Source organism: Sminthopsis crassicaudata, chromosome 3, assembly GCF_048593235.1.
Source record: "Sminthopsis crassicaudata isolate SCR6 chromosome 3, ASM4859323v1, whole genome shotgun sequence".
Taxonomy (NCBI): Eukaryota; Metazoa; Chordata; class Mammalia; order Dasyuromorphia; family Dasyuridae; genus Sminthopsis; species Sminthopsis crassicaudata.
The window spans coordinates 561387679-561397537 of record NC_133619.1 but is presented as its reverse complement, the minus strand read 5'-3'; the positions used below and the strand labels follow the sequence as shown (position 1 = coordinate 561397537).

General features: G+C 41.5%; 2 protein-coding genes across 2 annotated transcripts; one reads left to right on the top strand and one right to left on the bottom strand.

Annotated features, from left to right (window-relative positions):
• Window positions 1–70: 70 nt before the first annotated feature.
• LOC141562379 (E3 ubiquitin-protein ligase TRIM58-like) lies at window positions 71–1412 on the bottom strand. The gene is made up of 2 exons (XM_074302419.1): window positions 231–1412; window positions 71–91 (listed from the first exon to the last, which is right to left on the bottom strand). Exons 1-2 carry the CDS (start codon window positions 1410–1412, stop codon window positions 71–73), a joined length of 1203 nt encoding a protein of 400 aa, XP_074158520.1.
• Window positions 1413–6918: 5506 nt separating this feature from the next.
• Window positions 6919–8263, top strand: LOC141562378 (tripartite motif-containing protein 51-like). Its single transcript, XM_074302418.1, has 2 exons — window positions 6919–7920; window positions 8243–8263. The coding sequence occupies exons 1-2, from the start codon at window positions 6919–6921 to the stop codon at window positions 8261–8263; spliced, it is 1023 nt and encodes a 340-aa protein (XP_074158519.1).
• The last annotated feature ends 1596 nt before the right edge of the window (window positions 8264–9859 follow it).

The following is a 9859-nucleotide window of genomic DNA, read 5'->3' as shown; positions in this document are numbered from 1 at the left end:
CCTCCTTATTTGAATGCTCAGAGAGACGAATAGCAGCAAGAACAAAGATGAGAATCCAGTGCACAGAGAGTCATGGGAGCAGGCTTTGTTCCTGGAAGTGGGGGGCCAGGAGAAAACATGGGTCTAACAGGGGCTACAAAGGAAATATCAGGTAACTGATAAATAAGAGAACTCTGCAGAACATTGTAAAAGGCCAGAATGCCAGTACGGTATTCTAGGTAGAGTCCTACCCTGGGAATAGGGCTTTTCAGTCTGTGGTCCAGCGATCCAGGGTAGGATTGCAAAAAGTAATCCTCTTCCTTCCTGACACATCTCAGAAAGAACACAGAGGGACAATGGGTCTTGCTGCCACCACTTTGTCTCTTCAAGCAGGGGGTGTGGATCCCCAGCATCCACTGAGGCAGCTGTGTCACATCCACCTCCCAGTATTGTCTCCCTGAGCTGAAGGCCTGCTCAGCAAGGACCATGTGAAGATGCCCGTCATCACCAGGGTGGGTGTCCACCGGCCAGCCTTCTCCAGCTCTTACACTCCTCAGATCCTCAGCCACAATCAGGCAAGGACTGGCTGATGCAGGATCTAACCTGATGTGCACTCTGAAGCGGTTGAGCATCTCTATCATGCCAGGGACGGGACACACTCTGAGCTCCAGGATGAGCGCCTTGGCCCTTTGGGACAACACTGACTCGCTCCTTTCCAGCAACTGCTTGACATCCCGGAGCAGATCCACATTGGCTTGGCCCTCTGCTTCCTGGAGATCTAGCATGAGGTCCTGAAGGGTTCTCATTTGCTGGGAAAGTCTGTCCTTCTCACTTCTTTCTTCTTCCTCAATCCTAGCAAAAGGGCATTCCTTGAATAAGTGCAGGTTGTACATTTTGTAGTATTCTTCTGTAATCATCTTGTGCCAGTTCACAAGAGGTCTGGGACTAGCAAGAAGTTTCTTTGCTTCCTCAAAGTGCTTCTCCAAGCAACTTTGAAAGTGCTGCAGCTTCTTCCTGACATTGGGAGCAGCTTCTTCTACAGGACAGTGCCTGTGAGCCCCGTGCTCTGGGGTTTGACAACATCTGACACAGAGCAATGTCTGGTCGTCTTCACAGAAGAACTCCAAGACTTGCTGGTGAGTGGCACAGAGCCTCTGTCCTTCAGCACTCTGCAACAGCTGGGAGCTGAGCTGTTTCCCCAGTTCAGTCAGCTCTAGCAGGCGCCCATTGATACATAAAGGTGATTCTCTGACCTGAGACACTTGCCTGCATTCAGGGCAAGAGAAAGCTGTAGCTGCTGAGCTTGGGAGACATGCTTGGCAAAAGCTGTGCCCACACCCGATGGTGACTGGCTCACAGAAGTACTTCCAACAGATGGGACACGTGATCTGGCTCTGCAATTGTTGCAGCATTTCCACAGCAGCAGCAGCCATTCTCCTCTCTCCACTTGCTTCTGTTCTGCAGCAGCTGAGATGAAGAGCCTTCACTTCTATTCAAAGCAGCGCTTTTGAGCAGAAGAAGGCTCTCCTTTTATAGCAGGTAGGCCCACCCCTCTAGAGCCTCCCTGGCAAGGTGTGAATTCCCCTGTCCCAGAATTCTGAAGTTCTACTTGTTAACTCTTCCCAGTTGACAGAGCCCTGAGGACCTCAGAGTTCACACTTTTAGTTGACTCCTTTGTATGGATGGGTTTCACCATCCTGATGGTTCCCCTATCTTTTAGGAAGAAGCCTCTGAAAACAGGGAGCTTCAAATCAATGAATTTTACAATCTGATTTGTGTAGGAGCCCCATGTAAACACAAGGATCCATAAGTACCTTCTCTCCTTTACCCTGCCATACCCAATCACTTCCAAGTCTCTCCAAGAATCCTCTGCATCTCTCCCTTCAGTCCAGTTATGGAGAATCACAGAATATGAGATGAGAAATCCTCCTCCATGGTCATTTAGTGCAAGGAACCCATGTTCATGATTAGGGCCATCTCTGTGATCCCCAAGTGTGATGCCCATGGCTAAAACACACTGTCAAATCAATATAATGGGAGCCAAAATACAAACAAGGATCAAGAGGAAAAGAGTAGAACAGTTCTTTAATGTTCTTAATCAGTATATCCAAGTGCAAATTTTTGGAAAGAGTTGTCTACTTCATGAAGTTGTCTGCTTCTGGAAAGCATTTCTTCATAGGAATTCTTCCCTAGGGGACTGTCTTTGGGCATCATCCCAAAACTGTCCATTTTGATCTAATTAACTCTGAAAATATATCTAGGCAAATCAGCCATACAGTATCCTTAGGGCCTTATTTTTAGGACAGATTTGCAGACACATTTATACCAGTAGATCTGGTTTTCCAGATGCCAAGAGACTTTATTGCTGAATAAATCTTCTAGAAATATATCCTTGTAGAAATTTAAAAGGATCTTAAGAAAATCTAATCACGTTGACTGTTCTGCCACCTGAAAGATAAAATTACTAATGTAAACAAAGGTGGGATCTTCTAAGTATATCGATTTCTTAAGCAACAAGCTTAAGCCTCAATCTCCAAAACATGAGAAGATAGACTTTTGTAAATTAAAAGCAATTAATCAAATAAAATCAATTAATTAAGAAAAGAATTCAATATTAGGTGATCAGATTTCTAATGTAAGGACAGATTAGGGCCTATCCAAGTTGTAAGGATGAGAGAAAGCAATGCAATTCCCTTAATTCATATGAAGAGGTGTCCTACTCCCAAATATCTATATTTAATCAAAGAACATGGAAAGAATAACTGATTCATCATAAGTTTCAGGTTTCAGATAAGATATATGGGTTGTTTGAGGTATGCAATTGTGAGAAATCTCCCTTCATCAATCTTTGGATCTAACTAGGGTTCTGGGCAGCATAGTCTAGGTTCTTACTTAAAGGTCTCTAAACTGCAAGTAGGCATAGTCCTGTTTCCTGGTTTGACAATAGGATAAACAATATTATGGAAATTTAAACATTTCACAAGCCTTTTTGACAGTAAAAAAAAAAAAATGATATTGTTCATTTTCAACCATTCTTCTATGGGCAGTAAGGGGTTCATGAAGAATATTCTTTACTTATTTGATTACACTTGGAAAAGAGCTTTTAGCCATGCCCCTGATCTCTTTCTCAGGCATTTCCTTTTTTACTCTAATCAGCCCCCACATAAAATATCTGCATATGAGTAAATGACTTCCTGACTTCTTAACCAACAGTTACTTTTCTAGTCTTTGGAATTCTTAGACTGCCTCATTTCTTCTGACCTTCCTCTTCCCAGCATATAGATAAATTCTGGTAGTCAGTTAGGGGAGTGATATAATTAGCTAGTGATATAGCAATAAATACCTATAGACCTTGACCTCTCCAATTTCTCTCTCTCCCCTTCAATTAATCCCACAGAGAAGAAAGAATTACCCTGAGCAGGGATGAAGGGACTTTTTTCAAAAAGAAGAGAGTTTTCTAAGGTTATATGGATGGTATATAGTAGGCATTGGGTGTACCTTAATGACTTATATTCTGACTGCAACTTTCTTTCCCCTGGGATTACTAAATCCTGAGGTGTGGCTTAAGTTGTACATATTTTTGGAAGGAGGAACATGATGACTGAATCCTCACTTTTATATTCTATCTGGCACCTAAGAAATCTCTCTTGAGTATTGCTTTCATTTGGTTTTCATCCTTCATAACCGAATAAAAATTGGTTTTTAAAAGCCCTTTGGTGTATCAAACATCGTGGTCAGATGCTCTATTGATTCCAACTCACAAGTAGCACAACATTTGTGTTCCTGCAGGCTCTGCTTATTGCTCAGAATAAAACTTCAGCCCAATGAAGCTCCATGAGTGCTCTATCAGAAGCCTGATTAAATAATGCATAGAAACAGACTACAAGACAGAGAAGTTGATGAATCTCCCTGAGTTTTATTGTTCCCCTTTCATTCTTTATTCACTTACCCCTTGGAGTTCGATCTCAACATTGCATCTGGACCTGGCACAAGGTTCTACTTTATGAAATATTAGACAAATAGTCATTCTCTATCATTCTCAGAGCCCAGTAAACAGAAATACTGAAGACTACACTTTCAACAGGAAGGTTTTGTTGGTGTCCTAGAACTGGTATGAAAAAAAGCTTACATTCATGGTCAAAGGGACTATCCCCATTTCAATACCCAAAAGTTGGCATGAGAAATCAAGTGAGATTTTTCCCGGGGAGTTTGTCAAAATTCAGGTAACACACCATGGCCAGCAAATGACAAAGAAAAAGTTTAGAAACTTAGGAATTATATTACAGCAATACATATTACATGTTTAAGACCGCCTTTGGCAAAGGTAAGGCAATCCTGATTGGTAGCTAGTTTGACTTTCAGATACAGATAATGAAGCCATACTGTCAATTTAGGGATGTTTATTCCTTTATAGGCTTCCTTTGTAAGGTTCTCTTGGTTCAGTTTTCTTGGGGTCTCTGGCAGCAGCCTTTGTTTCAGTTCAGTAATCACCATAAGAGTAGCCAAGAGTTAAAGTCCAAATATTTTATTTCCTCTTTGCCTGATGCTGGGCAGCTTTCTGAAGAGCCTTTCAGTGTGGCCTTGCTTTTAGTGGGGAAAGTGCATGAGGCCAGGCCAGCCACCAGGAAATTAAAGTTCAAATTGAATTTGTCCCCTTGGTTCTGAGAGCTTCTAGTGTGCTTGTCCTCAGTGGCTCTCAGTCCCTACTTATATGCTCTACACTGAGTATAAACCAATCATTTTATCACTATCATTTTTCCTAGGAAGTATTTCATATTTTCTTCTATTTTTTTTTTGTTTCACTGATTCTTGAAGTCTTGAGTGATTCACTTCCATTTGTTCACTAAGTACACTAAAAATTAGAGTATTCTTTTCTTCAGTTATTTTTTTACCTCCTTTTGCAATTGGACAATTAAATTTTTTTGTTCATTGCATTCTTTTTTTCATTTTTTCTATTCCTTCTTGCAATGGTCTCATTTCATTTCACCATTTTTCTTCTAATTCTCTTTTAAGATCCTTTATGCTATCTTCAAAGAAAGTTTTGTGAAATGGCAATCAGCTTGTATCTCTCTTTAGGGCTTCTTCTGGACTTGCTTTGCCTTTAGGAACCTCAGGATTTGAGGGCTGTTTTTCTCTCTCCATAAAAGCTGTCTAGGTTTGAGTTCTTTTTTGTTTTTTATTCATTGTTTTAAAGGCTTGAGGTGCTTTCAATGCAAGGGAGGGACAGCTGCCCTGGGGCAGTTCTGCTGATTGATTTCCAGTAATGGAACTATTTGTTTTTTATAAAAGGTAAATCTGCCAAACCATCTGGTAGCAACCAGGACAGAGTGGCCTAAGGAGGCTCACACAAGATCCCCAGGGTCTTGGAAGCTACAAAACTTTGACTCTCCACTCCAGCTTCTTGCCCTGGTCTCCCTATACTATGCTCTGGGCTTGGCAGACTGTCCCTCTGCCAGATTGAAACAGACCTGTTCTGAAATTCTTCCAAGGTATCTTCTTCTAGAAATGTTTTGTACTACAAATATTTGTGGATTCTTTGACTTCAAAACCAGTTTAGAGGCTTCATCTGGGGTAGGTCTGAGAGAAGCTTAGAGGAGGTTACAGAGAATTGTGTCTGCTCTCCTCCATCTTAGCTCCACCCCCTACCATGTCCTTTCCACAAAACTGGAATCCTTCCTTCTTTTTTTACAAGGCACTCTCAATCATTAAAGCCTCCTTCTTCCTCATTTCTAGAGAAATGTCTCTCCACTTTCAAGAAAGAATGTGAAGATTTCAAAAAAAAAATCATGCTTGTGGCAAAGTAGAGCTCCTCCTCTCTGTCCCATCATATTCCCAGATGTTAATAGCAGCCCTCACAACACTTGGATAATTTAAACAACTTAAACAACATATAGAGAGATCATCTAATACCTGACCAAATGGAGCAATAAGTGGAATGGAAAAAAAGCACTAGCCATCCCAATGCTGTAGCCTTCATTGGAGTCCTCATTTTTAAAATCAATAGAATTCAATTCAGTTAACACTTTTAGACACCTATCATTTCACCGGCATCATGGAAGATATTAGAAGACAAAAGATAAACAAATCAGACCCTGTCCTCTAGGTGCACCATTTGTGAAAGAAAGGTAGGATTAGGGAAAGGAAATTAAATTTGCAGATAAATTGTTGACACTTTAATGTCTTGTTCTACTAATTTAAAATGATAGATGAAAAAATTCAATTAATGTTCTTTGTATGTTGAACTGTTTATAAAAAAGGTATTCTGTTGTTAAAAAAAGAAGCAAATCAGTTTTTCTGTTACACTTTTTTAGACAGTTTCAATCCTCAGATTGCTTGTGGAAGGTTAATTGACAACTGTGGAAAGGATGGAATAAGGAGGAAGAAGACACTTAACTGAGAGAAAAATGCAATAGAGAAGAAGTAATAAGTATGCCACTGTAGATCCAACAGAGAAGCAATACCCCTTCTTGGATCCTGGAGATGGCCCTCATCATGGCTGTGGGCTCCTTGAACTAAATGGCCATGCAGATCCATTTTTAATCTTAAATTCTGTGACTTTCCAAAAGTAGATTGAAGGGAGAAATGCACAGGACTTTTGGAGCTTCTTAGAACTGATTGGGTAAGGCTGGGTAAGGGAAAGAAAGCTCTTCCTAACAGACAGCCACAAAGCTGCAGGATGGTGAAATCCAAACATTCAAAGGAGCCAACTAAAAGTGTGAACTCTGAGGTCCTCAGGGCTCTGTCAACTGAGAAGAGTTCTCAGGTAGAACTTCAGAATTCTGGGACAGGGGAATTCACACCTTGCCAGGGAGGCTCTAGAGGGGTGGGGCTACCTGCTATAAAAGGAGAGCCTTCTTCTGCTCAGAAGCACTGCTTTGAATAGAAGTGAAGGCTCTTCATCTCAGCTGCTGCAGAACAGAAGCAAGTGGAGAGAAGAGAATGGCTGCTGCTGCTGTGGAAATGCTGCAACAATTGCAGAACCAGATTACGTGTCCCATCTGTTGGAAGTACTTCTGTGAGCCAGTCACCATCGGGTGTGGGCACAGCTTTTGCCGAGCATGTCTCCCAAGCACAGCAGTTACAGCTTTCTCTTGCCCTGAATGCAGGCAAGTGTCTCAGGTCAGAGGCTTCCCATTACTCAATGGGAGCCTAGCAGAGCTGACTAAACTGGGCACACAGCTCAGGTCCCAGCTGTTACAAAGTACTGGAGGACAGAGGTGCTGTGCCATTCACAAAGAAGTCTTGGAGTTCTTTTGTGAAGACGACCAGACCGTGCTCTGTCTAAGATGTTGTCAAGCCCCAGAGCATGGGGCTCACAGGCACTGTCCTGTAGAAGAAGCTGTGTCCAATTCCAGGAAGAAGATGCAGCACCTACAAAGTTGCTTACAGAAGTACTTTAAGGAAACTAAGAAACTTCTTGTTAAGGAAAAGAAACCTGTTATTGACTGGGAGGAGATGATCAGCAGAGAATACCGGGAACGGGATTCCCTCATGTGGGATGAGTTATATCATTATCTGGAAAGGATGGATCAAGAAACAAAAAACAAGAAGGAGACACTATCCCAGGAAAGCAGCACCCTTCAGGACCTCATGCTAGATCTACAGGAAGCAGACTCCCAACCCAATCTGGATCTGCTCCGGGATGTCAAGGAGTTGCTGGAAAGGAGCAAGTCAGCATTGTCCCAAAGGGCCAAGGCTCTCAACCCAGAGGTGAGAGTGTGTCCTATCTTTGGCATGCTAGAGACCCTCAACCAATTCAGAGTGGACATCAGGTTGGATCCTGCATCAGCCAGTCCCTGCCTGATTGTGGCTGAGGATCTGAAGAGTGTAAGAGCTGGAGAAGGCTGGCAGGTAGACAGCCCACATGGTGATGACTCTGATCTTCCCATGGTCCTTGCGGAGCAGGCCTTCTCCTCAGGCATACAGTACTGGGAGGTGGATGTGACACAGCTGCCTCAGTGGACACTGGGGATTCACACAACCTATTTGAGGATAAAAAGTCCCGGGAGAATAACTAAATATGCCTCTATCTTTTTCCTGAGATGTGTCAAGAAGGAAGATGGACACTATTTGCAATCTTATCCTGGATCACTGAACCACAAACTAAAAGATCCTATTCCCAGGATTGGAGTATACTTGGAATACAAATTTGGCATTCTGGCCTTTTACAATGTTCTGCAGAGTTCTCTTATTTATCAGTTACCTGATATTTCATTTGCAGCCCCTGTTAGACCCATGTTTTCTCCTGGCCCCCCACTTCCAGGAACAAAGCCTGCTCCCATGACTCTCTGTGCACTGGATTCTCATCTTTGTTCTTGCTGCTATTCGTCTCTCTGAGCATTCCAACAAGGAGGAATTCTCAGCCCACCACTAGGCTCCCCGGCTGGTGTTTTTCCATTTCCAAACTTCCCCTGCAAGACAAGGAGCATCACCAACTTCTAGATGGCTTGCCTTTCACCCTGCAAGCTGAAGAGGATTCTTCCCAAGTATGTTGTGCCTTCTGATTGTCAGTGGATTCTGCTTATCAAATTTCAAAACATAGCAATTTTTTTTCAGCAGTTAAAAGAATATATAACAACACACATATGGACTGTGGCTTTCATAGTCTTCCTAGAATTTGTCAAAGTTCTTCGAAAGCCATAGATTTCAAGCCATTCCACTCCTATGTCACTTGAATTACTGTTAACTTATCTTTTACTCCATTCAATAAAGATGTGAAATGAATTCTAGATTTTGGTGTGCTTTTTTGTATCTTTTTTGTTGTGCATTTCTTTCCTTTGTGTCAAGCTCTTTGTTTCCTCATTTGGGGTTTTCTTGGCAAAGTTATTTGTTACAATGAATTTAACTTTGCTAAAATTATCTTTACCTCTTCAAAGTATCTAAAGAACTTTAAGGAATCTAAGAAACAGCTTCCTGGTTTCTCTCTGCCCCTTCTTGGCTCTGCCCCTTCCACTAATTGTTTTTTAATTGACCTCATACAAAATAAAAATTTGAGTCATGTTATTGTTAACACCCTAAACAACATTGGATTCTGATGGGCTCCAGAAAACTGATGTGAGAAGGAAATCAATGCTAATCTGGATTACTTTAGTAATTCCAGAAAAGGAAATTCCTTTTTTACTGTTAGCAATCCCAGTAAATCTTGCTCACAAATGACAAATTGTTGAAGAATTTCTCAATCCAGAAGTCCTGTTATCATGCTGGAAAGTGATGGCTTCTTGCTTGATTCATTACCAAACTAGAACCACATTCTGACTGAGTAGGTTTGAAATTCACATTGAATATCCAAGTCCCTGAAGAGTCCTAAGGCTAAAGTTGGGATGTCTCCCTAGTCAATCATCATAAACCCAAATAGAGAACTCAAGGGGGCTAATGTCCTGTATAATTTATCATCACTATTGGATTAAGCCATTGTAATTGAAATATATCCCTTTTAATTTCTTGCAAATGGACCCACATCTGAGATTCAAAAAAGGAAATCAGATTCCTCAATAAGAAACTTTTTTTTTTTTTAAATAATAAAAATCTTCACTTAGGCATGCTTCCTCTCGATTCGACCCCTTCCAACACAAGGTGAAAATTTGGCTAGTCCAGTATAAGATGTGAATTCCATTCAATATAAGAATTCCCAGGACCACCTGTCTGCCATAACTTTGTTCTGATACTTCTGACAGTCACTATCTGGTGACTGCATTAGCAGTGAGTACCATGGAGTTCTTACTTCTGGGAAAGTGACTGCCACAGCTGAGTTTGTTCTTGGTTTTGAACTTTTCTTCATAGGACAAACACAGAATGACAGAGTGGAAAGGTCCCCTCTATAGATATTGATTAGTCCATCCTAACTGGAACTGACCCCTGTATCAGAATCAATACATCTTAA